Source organism: Dendropsophus ebraccatus, chromosome 8, assembly GCF_027789765.1.
Source record: "Dendropsophus ebraccatus isolate aDenEbr1 chromosome 8, aDenEbr1.pat, whole genome shotgun sequence".
Taxonomy (NCBI): domain Eukaryota; kingdom Metazoa; phylum Chordata; class Amphibia; order Anura; family Hylidae; genus Dendropsophus; species Dendropsophus ebraccatus.
Genome location: NC_091461.1, coordinates 57,657,420 through 57,680,117, shown reverse-complemented (window position 1 = coordinate 57,680,117; position 22,698 = coordinate 57,657,420). Strand labels below are relative to the sequence as shown.

The window sequence follows — 22,698 nt, the reverse complement described above, 5'->3', positions numbered from 1 at the left end:
TAGAGAAGTACTCTGAAAGGCGTTTGGCACCCCATAAACTTGAGCAAAGACACCCCAAAATTCAGCATTAATCACCCCGCTGTCACTCACCGATACTGAGGCTGCTGACGTCAGAGACTTTTGAACAGACAAGCGTGCGCTTACCGGGGACGCTAGAGATCCGACCTCCTGGAGTGGTGAGCAGTGCTTGTGCACCAAAATTCATCTTGCTAACTGCTTTTAAGACATTTGGATACATGATTTATCCCTTTTGAATGTGCCGCAACTAAGCCTTCATTACAAACGAAGCTCTTACAACAGAGCAAATCCTGCAGTACGGCCGTGCACCAGCTACAAGTCGGCCCACACAAACAGGCTGTAATCAAAGTTTTACAACTGTAACTTTCTTTCAATATACACTTAACTGCTGAACCCTCCAAAAGTTGATACAACATATGGGATAACAATCCCCGTGCGCTTCTAGTGCCCTGCGCTGTCCATCCTGAACTAAGTGCTACCAAAATACTGTCCCCATCATTTGCCGGCTTCACTATCCATGATGGGAGTTGTATTCCACTACTGTTATTAAGGGTGATCTCTGCTCTTGTGAATGCATCTTTTGCTCATTAACTTTTATTAATATATTAGTACAATCATATATTCTAAGTAATCTATGCTAACTCATTTTTATATGCATTTTATCGCTCCTCTGGTAATTCATTTATGTTAACCATTATCTTATTATTGTATATTTTTCCATATGTATTTTTTCCATTGCTCATTAATTTTGTTTTATGATACAGTCTTATTAATTCAGTAAATAACCTATTTATTATTATTAATTTGTATTTATTTATTTATCATTATCTGGGACCTAGAGGACAGACTTTTGGGTTTTTATTTACTCATGATTATAAAAATGTTTCTTCTAATAATGCTATTGTGATAGCATCATTAGAAGAAACATTTGATGTTTTAATTAAAGTAAAATATTGATTATTAGTTTGCTCTTTTACCGGGAATATGAATTAACGGCTTAATAGAGCTTCCTGTAATAATTAATATTTAATTAATAAAACACCTTTTCGTTGTAATAAAATTAGTTTTGTTGTTCAATAATTTAATTTAAACGAATCCATACTTGTGCAATTAAATATACTGTAAAAAAATAAATATATATATATATAAATATACATTTATTTATATATTTATTTTAACAGTATATTTAATTGCACAATGATGGATTTGTTTTAATTAAATTATTGAACAACGAAAGGGACTTTATTACATCGAAAATGTGTTTTATTAATTAAATATATTAACCATTAGAGGCTTTGGCATTATTGCAGAGGATCGCTAACCCCGTAATGCTGATTCCTCTAATACTGTTTCCCTGCTTTCCCAGATGCATTCCAGAGGTGTTTGCATCACTTTCTAAAGATGTCTTTGATTTTATTTGTTATTTTTATTTTAACCAGATTCGTTACAAACTTTCTCAAAGTTCGGTTCAGTGACGAACCGAACTTTTTGCAAAGTTCGTAACGAATCTGGTTCGTTACGGTTCGGTTTGCTCATCCCTACTGCCAAGCTGTATGAAAACTAACCCAGATGCTGTGCTGTATAGCTAGAGGCATAACCAGTAGGAAGAGGGAGATTGTGATCCCGCTGTATAGAGTTCTAGTTACATCACATCTGGTATACTGTGCCCAGTTCTGGAGATCACACCTACAAAGGGATATTGATACAATAGAGCAGGCAACAAATTTGTGGAAGGTCTTCAGCAAAAAAAACTTATTAGGAAAGACTGAATTTAAGAATTAAAGTAAGAATTAAATCTGTATTTGTGTATGTTTTTACTTTGCTGTGAATAGCCCTGTAATTGTTATCAATGACATTTGCTTTACAGCTGTTTTTAGGAGATCCGAGTCATCAAGGGTTTCATTTAGAATAAGAACGCCTGTATCAGTCATCTCAGAAGGTACTTTTTCCAGCAATTTAAGGAAGGTTTAGATTTTTTACAAATAAGAATATACTGGATGTTATGGGTCTTTTCCATAGAAAGCATCATCACATTTATGGTAAATTAATTAATACCATTTCTATAATAAGGACTAAGGCTGCATTCACACGTTCATAGATTTTGTAGACTTACAGACAGTAAATGCCTGTCCTGGATTGTTTCCTATTGTCATTTTGCTCCAAATGCAGATTTTTGTTTTTAATTTTTTTGTTGTTCTTTTTTTTCTCACCAATCTCCCCTGCCCGTATAGAAGTATCAAGATCATGTAAGTATTTACCTATTTACCGGGATTAAGGAATGTTGGTATCCTCTTGCATTACACAGTGCCTAAGGCTAGGTTTATACTTCTACCAGGGCTCCATTCGGGGAGCTTCCTCAGAAGTTCTTGCAGGATTTGAGCAGACAATAAAATAATTTTTAGTCCACTTAACCCCTAGACGACCCTGACGTACAGTTACGCCATGGAAGTCTGTCACCAGATGACCCTGGACGTAACTGTACATCCTGGGTGTTTCTCCTGCTATGAAGCGCGCTCCGGAGCGGAGCGCGCTTCATAGGAGGTGGGGGCCTGCTGCAGTGAGCAGCCGGCACCTAACCGCTAATGACAGGCTGCAGCGATCGCGCTGCAGCGTGTCATTAACTCCTTAAGCGCCGCAGCGTTTAGGTGTAAGTGACAGAGGAAGTCCCCCTGCGGGGGTCCCGATCGCTGTATCGGACCACCGGAGGTCTCTTACCTTCCTCTGTGCGTAATTGTCCGATCTATTAAAATATAACAAGAGTCATTGCAAACGGCGTACACGAAAAGAGGGAAAAAAGTGAGCGGATTACCGATTTGATGTTACATTATATATAAAAAAAAATTATAAAAAGTGATCAAAATGATCATCACAAATATGATATTAATAAAAACTAGAGATCATGGCAGAAAAAATTACACCCCATACAGCCCCTTAGGTGAAAAAATAAAAGCGCTATAAGCGTCACAATAGAACCATTTTAATTATAACTAATTGCCAGAAAAAAAGATTTCATAAAAAAAAATACATAACATTAGAGAATCTGTGTAAACCTGCATATGGTTGTGTTCGGGCTGACCTATAGAATAATTGTATCATGTTACTTTTACCATATAGTGTATTACGTAGACACAGGAACCCCCCAAACGTTACCATACTGCATTTTTTTTTACGATTTCACCTATTTATATCTTCATAAATAATAATTTTGGAATTCCATCGTACATGTTATGGTAGAATGAAAGACTCTATTACACAGTACAACTATTCCTGTAAAAACAAGCACTTACATGGCCCTGTAGATAGAAAACTGATGTCCATTATTAAATAGACTTCCTGGCTCTGTTGTGTGGGACTAAACTGACTGACAGGCCCAGCAGAAATGTGACCCTAGCCTAATGCTGTTACCTTAATTTGTATCTTGCATGGCTTAAGCAATACTGTAGCACTGTGATTGCTTGAAGCCACCATACAGTGCCTAAATAATGGTACTATATCCAAATTACCCTATATGACTCACTGGGAACAAGATTTAAATATCATTATCTCCATGCTTCACTGGCACCTTTGCTGTTCTGCTAACTGTAGTGTGTATCTCTTCCCATTTGCCTACCCCCTTCTGCTTTTGGGGTTGGTTGATATGGGGGGAATCACTTGCATTATTGGTCAACTTATCCTGTGTGTCCACGTTATGGTTTCAGATTAGATCTCGAACCTCTACGATTCTGGGGAAACTATTCTTGACACTACCCTCAATACTATAATTACGAATCAAAAACATAAGCTCTCTCAGCTTACGTGGTGGCCAGAATCCATATAGCATCACAAGGGAAGTTCCCCACCTTTTCACTAAGAACTGTGAAAAATAAAATGAATAATACGATCACATTTGACAAAATCTTGGCCATGAGAGCGGACACCATGGACAACGTTCTTGCGGCAGCCTTAAATTGATTCTTGGGGTCTTCTGGGCCTTAGTCACCTAGTAATAGAGGAATAGCCGTTTTTGTGTTTCTCTTTTTATCTATTATAGTTTTATGATATTTTATTAGTAAAAAAATTATTTTTATTTATTCTTCTTAATAGTTGAAGATATTTCAGCTGAATCTACAAAGAAATTAACATCTCCTGAAGAACTTCTCAGTTGTTGCAACAACGTCAATGAAAATGTTAGGAACTGTGCCGCCAAACGTCTGAGAAAATTAATCCAGGAAAACTTGGTAGAATTCAGTAATGACGACCATTTACATTTACAAACCTTTGAAAAGCAAACCAGACGCTTGACTGAAAAGTACGATTCAGTTCTCTATATGAAGCTGTACTTCTGGATTTTAGTTGCAATATTTTTTAGAATATACAAATGCAATGACTTGGATTTGAGAAGGTACATAAGAATTCTAACCTTAACAAAGTGTAAAATCAGCAAAGATTCATTTAATCGGCTTTGCCAACAAGTCTATCTTAACCTCATTGCTTCTCTGCATGCAAAGATGAAGGCATGGCCTAAGAGTCTGGACAGTAACAAGCTTTATATCAAGAAATTTGAAAAGTGCCTGGAAATGATCAATGTTAGCTTAATAGATAGCGAGAGGACAACACCAGAAGCACTCATCAAGAAGTTACTCAACTTACCATGGGATATGAAGCATATCTTCATAGTAGCCATTGCAGACAAGGTATGTAACAAGAAATTTAATCAAGACAAGGACAGTGCTAGAACACCACAAGCTGGATTGGTATGTTAACTGTTCCTACGTTGCATGTCACATAGAAAAACTTCTGACTCCTCCTTCCTTGCTAGCACTGGTCAATGCCCAATGTTCTTTTGTAGGATGAAATTGAACTATTATGCACCATCCAGAGGTAGTAGCATGATATTACAAAATGAACTAATAGCCTTACCTGCTTATAAATTCTTTTATCTCGTCTGCATTAGTAGTACATAAAGTACCTTGAGGTATATGTATATATTGCTGCCCTGTTTGAAAACATAACAAACAACTTATACTTACCTCTTTGTGCTCTCCAGGGTCCTGCACGGCATCACTGTTATCTGCCCCGCCACTTAAAAGACAGACTCATCTCAAAATTAATAGACCACTCAGCCACTATCCTGCCAGCACATTCCCATCTCAGTCAGTTATTGGCTGGGAAGTGATGGGGCTGTAGTCAGTGTGTGTGTGTGTGTGTGGGGGGGGGGTTGTGGGGTTGTGGGGGGGGTTTGGTGTTTACCGAAAAGCTTCAACACTACACCGGGGGAGCACAGAGAGGTTACCAGATGTTCCAGACAATCATCGTTTGGTGTAATAGCGCATTTAAAAAGACCGGGATCAGCCGACATGCATGATGTCAGCTGATCATAGTCTTTCAACATGTTGAAAAATCACGATTAGTGCAGTCTGCTGTTCATCGCTCCATGTAATAAAAGTAGCGGCAGCAGACCGCCGCTGACCTTAATGGGTAATCCGAATGATTTAAGGATTGCCTGGGCAGCCCCTATGGCCCCCATTGCTTTCCACTCGCTGTATGTGCATGTAATGACAGCAAGTGGGGACGAGGTAAAAGCTAGCTTTAGAATAGAGCCTCTAACGCGATGGGGACCTTACCTATGTTTATCCAAAAATAAAATAATTTACATCTTTGTATAATTTTTTTATTGTTTATGATTCACTATTGTTCACATTTTTTTTTTTTTTTTTGCTAGCAATTTAAAAAAAATCACATAACATCAAGTGTGAACCTTCTTTCTGAAATATTTGATATACTTGAGAGGAAACACTGGGGAGTATTTCTAGATGTGCTTGAGATGATAACGGAGTATACTCTTGAAGACTATACAGAAGGTAACTGCCCTATTGCTACCAACATCTTTTGAAGACTGTTAATATTATCTTCGTAATATGTGAATGGATCACTTTTGATCCTGCAAACTCAATAAATTACTGTCATGTCACAAAGACACGTCAGTTTTTTCACACAGTTTGTTCCACATTAGATATTTAGAATCGCAAAACTGCTGTAGAAATAAATGAGGTCCTTAGCATACCATTTGATTAAATAGTATGTACAAAAACTAGAGATGAGCGAATTTACAGTAATAACAAAGCGAATTGCTTCTTTTTTTTGGTGCACTGAACCTGGAAGCACTGCAATACCAGGTCAATGTCCGGACAGGACAGAGCAAGTTCTTTTTCCATCTCCCTGTTCTAAAAATCCATTTAATATATGGTCCCCAGATAGGGGAAGTATCAGATATTAAACTGATAAGAACAGATACTACACTTGATCTTAGCCAAAAGGTCGAGAGCGATAGCCCGCTGCCATCCAACTCACTGCCGCTCTGTGCCGCTCCTAGCCGGGAGCTGGGAAAAGCTGGATCAAGTCCTAGGAAACTGGGAGAAGATTCCTACGACTGTTTACAGCTTTTCCAGGCACCTGGGGAGGAGCAGCACGGAGTTAAAAGGCAGCCAGCTGATGAGCGGATTGTTGGGATAAGAAAACGATTTGCTTTGTTATTACTGTAAATTCACCCATCTTAAGCCAAAACCAATGCACGCATGCATTGGCCCCGGCTCCATTAATAAACTTTAAAATAATTAATTAAATAATTAGTTAATTTGGTGTTGAATTTGGTTCTCGTCGGTACAATTGATGTTAGGCTATGTTCACACATAGTAAGCTTATTATGGTCAGTATTTTGGTGAGTATTTGTAGCCAAAACCAGGATGGGAACCAACACCAACTATAATGGACAGATTTGCATCTTTTTCTTGTTTTTGCTACAAATACTGACTAAACCACTACATTTATACAGTGGTATTGGTAATATTGTAGTGGTAATATGGTAGTGGTAATATTGTAAATGATCATATGATGCTCAAAGCAATTTTGTGGTGTTTGGGATTGTTAAGTGATGGGACTTAAATTTGAGGTCTACTGTAACTCTACTGCCCAAGGGCTCACATGCAGTAAATGGGGAACTTACCCTGAACTTAGTACTGCTTATAGATCTCTGGCTAACCTGTATAGTTATAATTCAGTTTAGCTACAATTTGCTTCTTTATTGCAAGAACTATATGATCATTTGAGTGATTTGCCATCATAGTACTTGCAAAGTTCAATTTTTGACCTTTTTATTTTACAATAGATTCATTGAATGCCTGTATGAGCATCCTCCACAGTATTCTTACCTGGAATTTACAGAGACGATGGAGAAAAAATCATCAGCTGAACACTGTACTTAAACATTTCATGAGCAAACTTGTCTACCATCCTGTTCGTTTTGTCAGGTGCTTTGTCACTCCATTGATGCTTGGTAAAGACTTTGTTTCTTTTGAAGTTTCAAAACTGGGTAACAGAAACATCAAAGTGGATAAAGCCTTGGTGGAGATGTGCATACGAGCACATATGCATCATAAGTGCCCAGATATGGTGCTTAATGATAAAGCGCCAACAGACTCCTTTCATACTTCAGTCTATGAAGCAAAAACTCCAGAAGGTGATGCATTGGTCTGTGTCTTCAAGCAGAGGACGCTAAATGATCTCCTGCAGACCAACTACACAGATGATGCTTATGAGCGTTTCCGGGAAATGTCAAGACTCGTTCAAGTGTGTCAAAAGCATAAGAATATTGTAACTCAAAGAAATGTGGCAGAGAACGGCGTTCTGCCATTTTTCGTAGTTGAAACTGGTAAACCTCTTTTGCAATTTTTGCATGAAAAGGAAAACCAACTCACTTGGTTTCAAATGATTCAGATACTCATTGATATCACTACAGCAGTCCATCACTGCCACAGCAAAACAATTATTCTTTGTGATATCACGCCAGCCAGCTTCATCGTTGTGGATGATGGATCTCTGAAAATTAAGCTGGCCAGTTTCCTACATGCTAGAAGTGGGGAACAAGAAGACTCAAGCAGCACTTCTGATGATTACATCTTTGATAGCAACGCCCTGTGCATCCAAGGTAAAACTAAAAATAGTATTTTGCTATTTAACCGTACTATGTTTACAGTGATAGGTTCTTTTTGCTGCCAAATTAATAGGGGGGGGGGGGGGTTGAGTAAATCTGGCAATAAATAGATTTCTATAATTTCATTGATCCATTTATATGCCGCCTGGAGTAGTGCTAACCCCTCCAACGCTCGATCACAGAGCACCAAACTGGATGTCCCCAAACTCAACATCAGTTTGTCACTCAGACACTGTAGCCTAGGGGACCCAAAATCTACTTTGACATATTCTCACATTTGATGTGGAGCCATTGCGACAGCTATAAATGTAAATGTTTCTAGGATAAAATGATACTCTTTTTTTAAAGGGTTCCATAACTAAAAGAATCAAAAATAAATAGAAGTAATTTACTAATCTATATAACTTTCTGACACCAATTGATAAAAAAAATTTACATAAATTTCCCTCTTGATGGTGGGGCCAGCTGGGGAGAGAGAAATGCAGACCTGCATATTGGTGTATTATGGAGTATCTTGGAGTAGTTCAGAAAGTTAAGCTAATTTATTTATTAAGGACATTTTTCTAGGGCGGGATAGGCAACCCATGGGCCATCCTTGATCTGCCCATAGACCAATTTTACATACTAGGATTCAATCACATTTCATTAGTAAAATTGACTTATTTTAGGAAAAAACATTACATATTGGAAATAAAATCACATGTATGTCTAAACAGATTAACCTCCTCTCACCGCTCCACAGTAATTTAACCTCGCTTCAGCCTATGCCTGATGCTGCAGCGACGTTAATAAATGTTCCAAGATGACACAAACGCAGGAGCTGCACCTGTGTCATCTATCGGTGATAGCCGGGGAACCCGCCGCAACTCTCAGCACCGGAGCCACGCTGCAGTGCTGAGAGTTGACCCTATAGATACCCTCACGACCGCAGCATCTATAGGGCTCCTGACAGAGAATTCTCCCTCTACAGAGGGAAAATTCTCTGTCCGCTGTCCATCGGGGCTCTGCGAAGTGATCACAGAGCCCCGATGGTAGACATGGATCATTATGATATCCTAAAACGACCTGGGCATTGAGGCATCAATGACCCCAGGTTGTGAAAAAGTTAAAACAATTCAGTAATTTCACTAAGTTCCTGGAATATTTAGCTATTTCCGCAACTTTTTGCTCTAAAACCACTATGATTCTGCATTTAACACTTTAATGCTAATACACTGCAGTAATAGCGTCAATCTGGACTGGGTCGTAAGTCCAAACTGCTCTGACTTCTCAGGAGGGCCCACCCTAATACAGACAAGGTCCTCTGCCCACCCGGTTTGTCTGCCGAGCCTGAACGCTTAGCATTTTATTACTGGAGAAGTTGGATACAGCTTAGGATGGTATTATATGGGACAATTTTTCAGCGATTAACGATTAACAATCTCAAATGACCTCTATGACAAATGATCTTAAAGGGACAGTGTCATGTTTTTGAAATTTTTTTAATAAAAGGTAGTAAGAAAAAGTAAGTGTGTTCTATTTTTATTTTATTTTTTTACATAGGGCTTAAGTGTTTTTTAATTACATTGATGCCTGCACAGGGGGCTGCCATGTTTATAGTGTCTGTGTGTGACGTCATTTCGCGACACACACACAGACACTATACGGCACCTCCAGAACATTGAAGTGAACCGACGGAGTCCGTCTGGTTCACTTGCACTGGAGGCTCCGTCACTGTGTACTGCGCATGTGCATGGACATGCGCAATACACAGCTGAAGTACATGGGGCAGGGTGGCGGCGCCATTTTCCTGAAGTCCCAGCCCGGCAAGAGGCACAAGAACGGGGGAGAAGAGAGACCGGCAGAGTTGGCAGGAGAACTGTGTGCAGCTCTCTCCCCTCCCCCAGTGTCGGACTGGCCCCCCTCCCACCCCACTCACCGTCCAGCAGACGCAGGCCAGCCAGGGCCCATCCAGTACAGTTACAGGACGGCAGTGAGCTTCCGGCACGGACAGGCTGTAATACACCAGCCCAGAAGCTCCCAGCTGCAGCTCCTCGGTGCCCGGACTTCTCCCCTGTCTCCTTCTCACATGTCCTCCGCCGAACAGGAGGGAAGTCCGGGCACCGAAGAGCTGCAGCTGTGAGCTTACGAGCCGGTGAATTACAGCCTGTCCGTGCCGGAAGCTCACTGCCGTCCTGTAACTGTACTATACCAGCCTGCCGCTGCCGCGGCTTATCCCTGTGCGCCCCGCTGTTTCCCATGCCCCCCCCCCCCCCAATTGCTCCTTCTGTCACCCCAGCCTCCCTCCCCCTGCAACATCAGCCTGTCCCCCATCACCCCAGCCTCTCTCCCCCGTCACCCCAGCCTCTCTCCCTCCTGTCACCCCAGCATCTATCCCCCTGTCACCCCAGCCTCTCTCCCTCCTGCCACCCCAGACTCTCTCCCCCTGTCACCCCAGCATCTATTCCCCTGCCACCCCAGCCTCTCTCCCTCCTGCCACCCCAGCCTCTCTCCCCCCTGCCACCCCAACCTCTCTCCCCCCTGTCACCCCAGCCTCTCTCCCTCCTGCCACCCCAGCCTCTCTCTCCCCTGTCACCCCAGCCTCTCTCTCCCCTGCCACCCCAGCCTCTCTCCCTCCTGCCACCTTAGCCTCTCTCTCCCTCCTGCCACCCCAGCCTCTCTCCCTCCTGCCACCTTAGCCTCTCTCTCCCTCCTGCCACCCCAGCCTCCCTCCCCCCTGTCACCACAGCCTCCCTCCCCCGTCACCACAGCCTCCCTCCCCCCTGTCACCCCAGCATCTATCCCCCTGTCACCCCAGCCTCTCTCCCTCCTGCCACCCCAGACTCTCTCCCCCTGTCACCCCAGCATCTATTCCCCTGCCACCCCAGCCTCACTCCCTCCTGCCACCCCAGCCTCTCTCCCCCCTGCCACCCCAACCTCTCTCCCCCCTGTCACCCCAGCCTCTCTCCCTCCTGCCACCCCAGCCTCTCTCCCTTCTGCCACCCCAGCCTCTCTCCCTTCTGCCACCCCAGCCTCTCTCCCTCCTGCCACCCCAGCCTCTCTCCCTCCTGCCACCCCAGCCTCTCTCTCCCCTGCCACCCCAGCCTCTCTCCCTCCTGCCACCCCAGCCTCTCTCCCTCCTGCCACCCCAGCCTCTCTCCCTCCTGCCACCCCAGCCTCTCTCTCCCCTGCCACCCCAGCCTCTCTCCCTCCTGCCACCTTAGCCTCTCTCCCTCCTGCCACCCCAGCCTCTCTCCCTCCTGTCACCCCAGCATCTATCTCCCTGCCACCCCACCCTCTCTCCCTCCTGCCACCCCAGCCTTTCTCCCTCCTGCCACCCCAGCCTCTCTCCCTCCTGCCACCCCAGCCTCTCTCCCTCCTGCCACCCCAGCCTCTCTCCCTCCTGACACCCCAGCCTCTCTCCCTCCTGCCACCCCAGCCTCTCTCCCTCCTGCCACCCCAGCCTCTCTCTCCCCTGTCACCCCAGCCTCTCTCTCCCCTGCCACCCCAGCCTCTCTCCCTCCTGCCACCTTAGCCTCTCTCTCCCTCCTGCCACCCCAGCCTCCCTCCCCCCTGTCACCACAGCCTCCCTCCCCTGTCACCACAGCCTCCCTCCCCCCTGTCATCCCAGCATCTATCCCCCTGTCACCCCACTCTTTCTCCCTCCTGTCACCCCTGCCTCTCTCCCCCGTCACCCCAGCCTCTCTCCCTTCTGCCACCCCAGCCTCTCTCCCTTCTGCCACCCCAGCCTCTCTCCCTTCTGCCACCACAGCCTCTCTCCGCCCTGTCACCACAGCCTCTCTCCGCCCTGTCACCACAGCCTCTCTCCGCCCTGTCACCACAGCCTCTCTCCGCCCTGTCACCCCAGCCTCTCTCCGCCCTGTCACCACAGCCTCTCTCCGCCCTGTCACCACAGCCTCTCTCCCTCCTGCCACCCCAGCCTCTCTCCCCCCTGTCATCCCAGCATCTATCCCCCTCTCACCCCACTTTTCTCCCTCCTGTCACCCCTGCCCCTCTCCCCCCTTCCACATCAGCCTGTCTCTCCATCACCCCAGCCTCTTTTTCCCGTCACCCCAGCCACTCTCCCCCCTTCCACATCAGCCTATCTCTCCACCTCAGCCTCTCTCCCCGTCACCCCAGCCCCTCTCCCCCCTGCCACATCACACTGTCCCTCCATCACGCCAGCCTCTCCCTCCCCAATAGCCTGTACTCTCCTGTTTATGTGTATATATATATATATATATATATATATATATATATATATACTGTGTGTATATATATATATATGTATATATATATATATATATTTATATATACACACACACACACACACAGTGGTACCTTGTTTTAAGAGTGACTTGGTTTAAGAGATCACAGTTTTTCAAAATAGTGACTTGGTGTAAGAGCATTGCTTTGGTGTAAGAGCTCCCTGTACTGGATGGGAGCGTGAGTGGAGGAGGGGAATGGTCTGCATAGCGGGGTCTACAGCCCTGTACTCTGACCCAGTAAGTCTCCCTCACCTTCCATATCATAGCTGATCCACTTCAGGCTGGGGCTTACATCAGGGGACAGGACTGTGGGGGTAATCTCTTCATAGCTGTAACCCCTCTCTCCCCGGACAGAGAGTGCTGCATGTATGTGCCCACATCTGTCCTGCTCATTCCTTCATGCTCCCTGCAGTCTCTGTCCGCCCTTGTGTTTCCCATCCTCTCCATTACTGTACAGTAACTTATAATATCACAGATTCTGCTGTTTCTGAATGTTTGTTTCATCTGTTTTACACGTTATTCAGAAAAATAAATCATTATTTTTGGGGTGTGGAACCAATTTTCTGCAGATCAGAGATTTCTTATGGGAAAATTTGCCTTGGTTTAAGAGTGGATTTGGATTACAAGCGCGGTCCCGGAACGAATTATGCTCGTAATCCAAGGCACCACTGTGTGTGTATGTATGTATTTATGTATGTATGTATGTGTGTATATATATATATATATATATATATATATATATATATATATATATATACCTCCTACCTGTGTAATGTATATACACTGCTGAAACCAGAGAGCAATAGCCTGTGTACACACACATATATATATACACACACATCCTCACACATCCTCTACCTGTGTAATGTATGACATGAGCTGTCTGTACGAGTGTTACAACAATACTATGTGCATGCGGGGGATGGGCTGTGAGAAGTGCGGGAGGTGTGTGTGGGCAGGCGAACTTTATATGGTTCTGCAGCAAGTTGAGGTGTATTAGGTTCTGCAGCAGCTGAGGTGTATTATGAAAGAATAGGGACATGTTTCTTCTATCTGTACTGCTGTGCAGACAACAACAAAATGGCGCTGCCCTACAGTACACATATCACCTTTCCCCTCTTTGTTCTCCTGTGAAAAGAGGAGGGAGGTGATGATGTCACAGCAGTTGAGCAGAGACTGCCTCTTTTTTTCAGCAGCCGGGTTTCAGGCTGCTTTTACCAGCAGTTTTCTGCTGGAGCTCCCCCTGGTGGCCATCACTGGGAAATATGAAAAATTAGATTGTTAATTTTTCATATTTCCTTACATGTAAAAATAATAAAAAACACATATAAATTAACAAAAAAATAAATAAATTCAGTTTTAACACTTTAAAAAAATTTTTTTTACTTGGCGACACATTCCCTTTAAATCGTTCACCCTATTACACAGGACGATGATCGTTCTTGCGCTCGTCCTTTCTTGACTGATCCAGGGAAAAACCGAACAATGTGTTATTACACTGAACAATGTTAAAAAATGTGTTAATGATCAAGAATGAAATAGGTCCAGATTCTATCAAACGATCAACAATTTCGCATTGGTTTAATCGTTGTCTGCTATTACACAAAACGATTAACGTTTAAATCTGAACGATTTAACAATTTTTCGAACAATAATCATCCCGTGTAATACAGCTTTTAGGGAGTCCTGGAAACATGAATACAGCCTAAGGCCTATGGCTGTATTAATGTTTTCCAGCCAGTGCTTGAGGTTCGCTCATCTCTAGTGTACACATCAGATTGCTACCACAGGTATCTAATATTTATTTCATGCATGATGCCTATATTGTGCCTTATAAAGATTGTCATCACTCTGTCTCCATATAAAAGCCTAACACGAACACATTAGGGCCATATATATATAAAGACGATTAACCAGTCTCCCTGTTCTAGAATGAGAAATCATATGCAAGCATGGAGAATACATGTAACTGATCTGAGCCACCATGCTGCTCATATTGTAAAGAATTCCTTAGTACACTGATCAGATTAATGTTAACCAAACCCACAGATTTGGTAGGGGCAGGCCATCAATCCTGTGAATGGTATAATATGATGTCTGGGGAGAAAAGGGTCGTGATGTTGGATTTCAATTGTCCGATGCTTATGTTCTTAAGGAATAAACCAGAAATGGATGCAATTAAATGATAACAACAACAAATTATAAATTCCTTTTATTATTGTCTTTTAATAACATTTTCGTTGTTTATAAGGCGACAAGAAGGAGCCTGTAGCAGCATATTTTAGTTCTCCTGAAAGCCTTACCACCAAACAGTTTTCCAAATATACGGATGTATGGATGCTTGCTGCAACTTTCTATTCGGTCCTGTTATATGGCAGAAGGCCATTTGAAGAGCTGGCTCATCTGAACATCTATGATTTAGTGAAAGAGGTGCGTTTTAGAATATACATATGCTCACTTGTGTCACGGCACTCAATAATGGACTTTATTCAATACAGTGTGTGCACTGACGGCCAATTTATCATTGATTTCAATGGAATGCACTATTACAATAAAAATATGGTCATATTTTGGTATTATTTTACCAACAAAGGCTTAAAGGGGTTATCCAGTGCTACAAAAACACATTGTCTGGTTGTAACCATAGGGAGCACCATTAAGATATATTCAGTAGTAAATTTTGGCATATCTTAGCTACCTCCTTTTTGTCAACATTTGTGTATAATTCTACTGTAACATAGATATGAATTTATTGCAGATTATATCAGAACATACTGCAAGCAAGCCAATCTCAATCCCTCCCGACTTGTGGAATATTTTACAAACCAACCTGAATTTTTGTGCCAGAAACCGAAAGCTGAATGAAGTTATCTTACAAGACCTAGAAACATACCAGAAGGATTTGGGTATGTGAAATGTATAATATCATAGCTTGCTGACATGACTCGTGTTCTATGAATTCAGTTTGTTGAGTTTCATTCCATTTAAGGGACAGTTTAATTTTTCTGCATGTGAAGGAGAAGGAGAGAAGCGTATTAGGAAGAAACATATTACTGAAACTTTTAGGTTAGGGCTACACGACGATCCCCGATTGTGCGACCAGTAACCACCATGTTGCCCTGCCTGTCATGCTACCTGGTTATATGATTACATCAATCATAAAAGTTAAGTTTCCTGTGCTCTTGTAAATGAGAATATCTTATATTGTTTCTGTAGTAGTATAAGGTAATGTTCACACATAGCACTTTGGTCAGTATTTTATCTGGAATGAAACCAACAAATTATAGAAATATTTTAATAGAAAGAGTTGCACCTCTCCTGTGTTTTGGACCCATATCTGGTTTTCATTGAAAAAATACTGACCAAAAGAGCGTGTGAAATACTATGTGTGAACATAGAACATTCAACTAATATCTTACTATGTGTGTTTACAGCTCCTTTGCAGACCTATGAGTGTCCATGGTTATGGACTACAAACAGAACTCATGTGTAGCCTGATTCTAGAGGCATAAATTACTATTTCAACTGCTTTCCTTTATTTGTTGTTCTATAACCATGGAAGCAAATGTTGTAAATGAGTATAAAAAAATGCATAAAAAGAATAATGGTGCGTTCACACCTACAGGATCTGCAGCTGATTTTCTGCAGCAGATTTCAGTTAAATAACTGAACACAGCATCAAATCTGATGCTGTGTTCAGTTATTTAACTGAAATCTGCTGCAGAAAATCAGCTGCAGATCCTGTAGGTGTGAACGCACCCTAAAGGAGATTTTTAAAAATAAATAAAAAAATCATAAAAATTAATTGCAATGTGGCTACTGAATGAACTGGAGCTATAAAAAAATATATACATATGATGGGAAAAGTTAAGTGGGAAAAGACGTAAAAAGGACGCCCATCTTTTTAACACCAAATGACAAATGTTTATCGGTAATGATGGCTGCAAATAATTTTTGTACATTTTATTTCTTAAGCTATTGTCATCGACAGTAAGATAAAAGCAAAACACATCATAAATAAAAGCATTATAATGTGCTAAATAAAACGTATGGAAAAATCTGTCTACACAAACATTTAAATAAATGTGTGGAACAGATAATTGTTTTTCCATAGACTTTTATGCAGCACATATTTTCTTCCTTTTTACACACATTTTTGCTCTTAGTTTACTAAGTGTGAACCTAGCCAAAACCCTTAATGACATCGGGCGTAAATTTACGCCCCCCGCCCTGGTACCTAGCGCAAATGGACATAAATTTACGCCTGCTATAAATCATAGCAGGCCATCTTAGCTTCTCGGCACGGGGGGTCGTTAACACCCCCCGTGCTTACGATCGCCGCTATTGGCTGATCAATTCAGATCAGCCACTAGCGGCGATCGGAACCTTTCCGGGTCATTGATGACCCGGAAAAAATGGCGGTGGGTGCTGTCCGAGGACGGCACCGACCGCCATTACTGTGAAAAGTAATTGTGGTTACGGTGCCACCAACCCGATCGCCGTGAACGGCCGGCCGGTGCCGGCCGGCCGTTCACGGCGATCGGGCCGGTGGCACGGCGATCAAAGTATCCAAAAGTAGTAAATACCTGCTCTGGTCCAGAGCAGGTATTTGTACATTACTCACCTGTCCCGGGGTCCTGATCTGCGTCTTCCGGGTTTGCGGCGTCCTTGTCTTTTCTTCGGGTCTTCGGCTATTTCCGGCGGTCCCCTTCGGCTTTTTTCGGCTCCAGCGTCGTCTTTTTCCGGATTTTGCGCTCTGCTGCCCTCTAGCGGCTGATACGTGTAATACACTTATCAGCAGCTACAGGGATGTTCAGAATGTAGTAAAAGTTTTTTTTTTTCCAATTTTTTTTTCTTCTATTCTCCACACCCTATCGCCGCTGAGTGTTGATCAGCATCGCACGAAAGTGCGCTGCTAATCAGCAACTCCTCCTTTTTGGCGTAGGGTGTTTTTTTTTCTATATCCTACTGCCACGGTCTGCTGATAAGTGCCGCACATAAGTGCGGCATTTATCAGTAACTCCTTTGTTGGCGTAGGTTTTTTTTTTATACTTACTGTAAAAAAACACGTAAAAAACACTACATTACACCACACTACATTGAATAAAGTTTGACACTACACTACTACATACCCCATATACCAATCCCCGTATAAAGATGGCCCCCAGGGTGTTTTCGGCGTCAGAGGGATACGTTATTATTGCCTCCGACACCGAAACAGCCAGTGAGGATGAATGGGGGGATCCTTTTTTCCTCCATTGATCCTCATCATCCTCATCATCCAGTGACGTGTCTTGGGGTAGCATAGCATACGCTGCCCCCCAGACACGTCTTTTCCGCCAGTACCCTCCCAAAAAGATATGATGGTATTGCGTGAAATTCTACAAACTCTGTGAGAGTACCTCAGGGTACACTTACAGATTTCGGGTACGTGCACACTGCGGAATGGAGAAGGATAACCCTTCATGTATTCCACAGCTGGCACCCACCGGCGGACTGATGCAGGCGCGCGTCTCCACCCGTGTCATAGACTCCATTTTATGCACGGGCGGATTCCATCGTCCATCCAAAGAATGAATACGTTGGACGGAGAGCGGAATCCGCCTGTACATAGAATGGAGTCTATGAAACATGTGGAGACGTGCGTGCCCGCATCAGTCCGCCGGCGGGTGCCAGCTGCGGAATGCGTGAAGGGTTATCTGTCGCGATTCCGCAGTGTGCACGTACCCTTAGAGTGTATGTAGGAAGGGACACCCGAATCCAGCCCCCAGATGCCCCCTCCCCCCCATCCTTGCAGTTAGTGGGAAGATCGTCCGGGAACTGATCTTCCCACTGCTGGATAAAGGTTACCACACGTACGGGGATAACTTTTATACCAGCACCCCCTCTTCTGGTCCCTCGATGCCCGACCTACTGTAGCTTGCGGCACGATCTGAAAATATCAGAAGCAGTAATAAAGCCCTAATATTTAGCAGCCATGAAGCGGACCCATCGCTTCTGGATATGAAGGACCCCGTATCGCACCAGCGCAACATTTTCCAGGTGACATCCCCCACAAGGGAAAACAGGAAACCCCAGAAGAATCGCAGAGTATGGCGTAACAGGGGGATCAGGAAGGACACCATTTTCCAGTGTGCCACCTGTCCTGATCACCCCGGACTCTGCATACTGGATCGCTTCAAGGCGTACCACACGTCATTGGGGTTCTACATTATCTAAATTCTGTCCCTTATTCCTATTTCAGGGGTCACGTTAATGCGGGGATTATTCTGATTGCCAATATGGAGTCAGGAAGGAATTTTTTCCCTGTGATGAGGCTACTGTCGTGTGCCTCACGAGGGTTTTTTGCCTTCCTCTGGATCAACACAGGTTGAATTTGATGGACACCTGTCATTTTCAACCTTATAAACTAATAATTGGCCTAATACCCAAATAAATTAGAATTGTCCCTTTTCCCCAGCTAAGTAGGTATGGCCACCATTCCCATTAGAGGATGCCATGTTGCATCCCCCCACAAACCCCCCACAAGTGACCCCCTTCTGGAAACTACACCCCATAAGGAATCTAACAAGGGGTGCAGCGGGGATATGGCCCCCTGGTGACGGCCACATTTGGGACGTGAAAATGAAAAAATGGTATTTTTTATTTTCACACAACATGTTCTAAATAAGTGCCCGTCACCAGTGGGATCCATATCCTCACTGCACCCCTTGTTAGATTCCTTATGGGGTGTAGTTTCCAGAATGGGGTCACTTGTGGGGGGTTTCTACTGTCCTGGCAGCACAGGAGCTTTGTAATTGCGACATGGCCTCCATCCTCCATTCCAGCCTCTAAATGGCGCTCTGTCCCTTTGGTGGCTTGCCCTGTGCCCATATGGCACATTATGTCCACATGTGGGGTATTTTACCTTACATGTTTTGTGTTCATTTTCTTTTTTAACCCCTTGTGGAAATGGAAAAAATCAAGACTAGACCAACATTTAGTGTAATTTTTTAAATTTTTTTTTCTCTAAGTCATTGATCTTGTCATGATTTTTTTATTTTCACATGTGGAACAATGTGGCGTGAAAATGAAATATTACATTTTTTTACACTATAATGTTGGTTTAGCCTTGAATTTAATGTGTAGAGCAATTTCCTCTGAGTCCATAAATACCCCACATGTGGACATAAAGCGCCATGTGGGCGCGGGGCAAGCCTCTAAAGGGAAGGAGCGCCATTTGGATTTTGGAGGTTGGATTTGGCTAGAATGGATGATGAGCGCCATGTCGCATTTACAGAGCCCTCGTGCTGCCAAAACACTGGAAACCCCCCACAAGTGACCCCATTCTGGAAACTACACCCCTCAAGAAATCTAACAAGGGGTGCAGTGAGGATATGGACCCCTTGATGACGGCCACATTTGTACCGTGAATGTGAAAAAATTGTTCCACATTTGTGTCCGTCACCAGTGGGGTCCATATGCTCACTGCACCCCTTGTTAGATTTCTTGAGGGGTGTAGTTTCCAGAATGGGGTCACTTGTGGGGGGTTTCCAGTGTCTTGGCAGCACAAGGGCTTTGTAAATGCGACATAGCCCTTGAAATCCATTCCAGGGAAATTCAGCTTCCAAAAGCCAATTGGCGCTCCTTCCCTTTGGAGGCTCGTCCTGCGACCGCTTGGCACTTTATGTCCACATGTGGGGTATTTCCCTACTCGGGAGAAACTGCGCTACATGTTTTGTGTCTTTTTTTTTCTTTTATCCCTTAAAGAAAATGAAAAGTTGAAGGCTAGAACGTTTTAGTGTAAAAAATAAATTTTTCTTTTTTCACGCCATATTGTTCGGAAAATCTGTGAAGCACCTGTGGGGTCCAAATGCTCACCGCACCCCTTGTTAAATTCCTTGAGGGGTGTAGTTTTCTAAATGGTGTCCTTTTAGGGTTTTTTTTAGGTTTTTGCACCCCAGAGCCTTTGCCAACCTGAAGTGGTACAGTCAAAAATGACCAAGTATAACGGAGGCATTGAAATTCACTAGGCGCTCCTTTGTATCTGAGGCTTGTGGTTGCGTCAAATAGCGCAATAGGGCCAAATATGGGGTATTTCTATAAACTGCAGAAATGGAGCAATAATTATTGGGGTACATTTCTCTGGTAATAGGTTTATAATTATGAAAAATATTGGATTAAAATAAAATCTCTGCACAGAAAGTTAAAATGTTAAAATTTCTTACACACTTAGCTTTTATTTCTGTGACTCCCCTAAATGGTTAAAACACTTTCTGGATATGCTTTTGCAGAGTGTGGGGGGTGCAGTTTCTTAAATGGGGTGCTTTGTGGGGCTTTCTAACATACAGTCCCCTCAAATACACTTTAACCTGAACAGGTCCCTAAAAATATCTGATTTTGAAATTTTACTGAAAATTTGGAAATTTGGAAATTTAAGCTTTTATTGTCTAAAAAAAAATGAAAGATAGTTTAATAAATGCCGCCAAAATAAAGTAGACATGTTGCTAATGCTATTTAATATATAATTTATGTGGCATAACCATTTTCTGTATAAGCAAAAAAGTTTCAAAGTTGGAAAAATGCATTTTTTCACAATTTTTCACGTTATTTTGGTTTTTTTCATAAAGATTTGTTATAAGTATCGACTCCAATTTACCAGAAATGTGAAGTACAATATGTCACGAGAAAACAATCTCAGAATCGTCCGGATAGGTAAAAGCATCCCGAAGTTAGTAATGAATAAAGTGACACTGGTCAAATTCATAAAATTTGTCTCTGTCCTTAAGGCCATTTCAGGCTCTGTCCTTAAGGGGTTAAAGTGTCACTGTCGTAAAAATTTTTATTGCAGGAATCAATAGTAAAGGCAATTTTAAGAAACTTTGTAATTGGTTTTATAAGCTGAAAAATGGATTTTTATCATGAAAAAGCTGTTTGAAGCTCTCCCCCCTGCCTTTATGGTTTTCCTATGGAGAGAGAAAGTAAAGGCAGCAAAACAGGACAACAAAGAGTTATTTTACATTCACATCAGGGCTCTCTCCTCTGCAGTCACCACTGACCTCTCTGACCTCTGAATAGGGCTCTGCATAGCTCCCCCGCTGTGTAATCCTTTGTTCTCGGCTCTCGTCTAATCCTCCTTCCCTCTCCATAGCTCAGACAGATCCGACTGATGAAAAAACAGTCGAGATTTCCTGATTCTGAGCAGTGGATGACAGAAAGGACAGGAGGGAGGACCTGGGAAAAGGCTTTTTAAATGCAAATAATGGCATATTTATCTAATAAACCCAATTACAAAGTTTCTTAAAATTGCCTGTTCAAAAATAGTGACATTATTCTGAATTTAGTAAATTCCCCTCAAATGAAAGTTCTACAGCAACATGTAAGCAATGCAGCCACAGTTTTCCTGCTTTATGTATTGTACTGTAGTGGATTTTCAGCACTTTTCCACCACAACCAAACATCTCTGCAGTGTATGCAATTATGTTGGTAAATTCAATATTTTTCAAAGAACCAGAATTGATAGTTCTGAAAATATTTTCATATAAACCTAGAAAACCCCCTTGACTGTGACATTAAAGTGTCACTGTCAATATAACTTTCAAAATCTAAATCAACGGCAGATGTGATATAAAGCAAGTTTGCAATTTACATTTATTATTTTTTGTTGTAATCATGCTGTAAAGCAAAGCTGAACTTACCAGAAATCCAGGTCCAGTCTCCTGAAGACAGATTTTCTTTTTTTGCTGGTTGTAAAAAACAGACTAAACCCAGGAATTCCGGCCAGTACAGAGAGTCACGCCTCTATGTGTCTATTAGTCACATGACTGCCTTCTCTCTGTGAGCGTTTAGATGGCCTGGGATACACAGGACTTCCTGTTTTCTGACTGTTTCCTGTTTTTTTGGGGGGGAGGAAGTGCTGTATTTTCCACGATAAAAAAAAATAAAAATAAATAATGTAAATTGCAAACTTGCTTTATATCCCATCTACTGCTGATTTAGATTTTGAAAGTAATAACAACAGTGACACTTTAATGTTAGTTATACATTTTATTTCTTTATGCTGTAATCAAAAATAAAATGTTGATATTTTTTTTTCTTTTTTAGGAGCTAGAGGTCATACAACCTATACAGTGATCACTGTCAGCAATTTCATAAATCCAGAAGAGATACAAAGGGTACAGTATGATTCTATATAAAACAAAGCCAAGAAAGCAGCATAAAGGGCATGCAATTTAATTTCCTTGACAGCTGTACTAGACAGTAAAGAAATGGGAATCTGAAAAAAAAGTTAGTAGCTGCCTAGTAGGGATGGCTGAACCCGAACGCTCGGCATCGGATTCCCGCTGTCTGGCCGCTCCGTGCAGCGGGCGGATCCAGCAGGAGGACCGCCTGGAAAACTGGGATACAGCCTATGGCGGTAATCATTGCGGATGGTTCGGGTTCGTACGAACTCCGTACGAACCCGGTTCGGACCATCCCTACTGC

The 22,698-nt window shown here is 42.6% G+C and overlaps 1 protein-coding gene and 1 non-coding gene across 4 annotated transcripts in view; one reads left to right on the top strand and one right to left on the bottom strand.

Moving 5' to 3' along the window:
- LOC138798601 (uncharacterized) overlaps positions 1-22,698 on the top strand; it is a 57,169-nt gene that overhangs the window by 16,510 nt on the left and 17,961 nt on the right. The window contains exons 5-12 of one of the 3 annotated variants that reach the window (XM_069979123.1): positions 1,886-1,957; positions 2,253-2,264; positions 4,102-4,691; positions 5,720-5,858; positions 7,163-7,981; positions 14,486-14,664; positions 14,993-15,140; positions 22,318-22,388. In XM_069979123.1, the coding sequence (XP_069835224.1) occupies positions 1,886-1,957; positions 2,253-2,264; positions 4,102-4,691; positions 5,720-5,858; positions 7,163-7,981; positions 14,486-14,664; positions 14,993-15,140; positions 22,318-22,388 (2,030 nt within the window). Of the gene's footprint in view, positions 1-1,885; positions 1,958-2,249; positions 2,265-4,101; positions 4,692-5,719; positions 5,859-7,162; positions 7,982-14,485; positions 14,665-14,992; positions 15,141-22,317; positions 22,389-22,698 lie in introns of all 3 variants that reach the window. The other 2 variants (XM_069979122.1, XM_069979124.1) reach the window with 2 other exon arrangements.
- LOC138800221 (U2 spliceosomal RNA) lies at positions 6,137-6,328 on the bottom strand. The gene has a single exon (XR_011364421.1). It is a non-coding gene; the product is annotated as a U2 spliceosomal RNA (small nuclear RNA).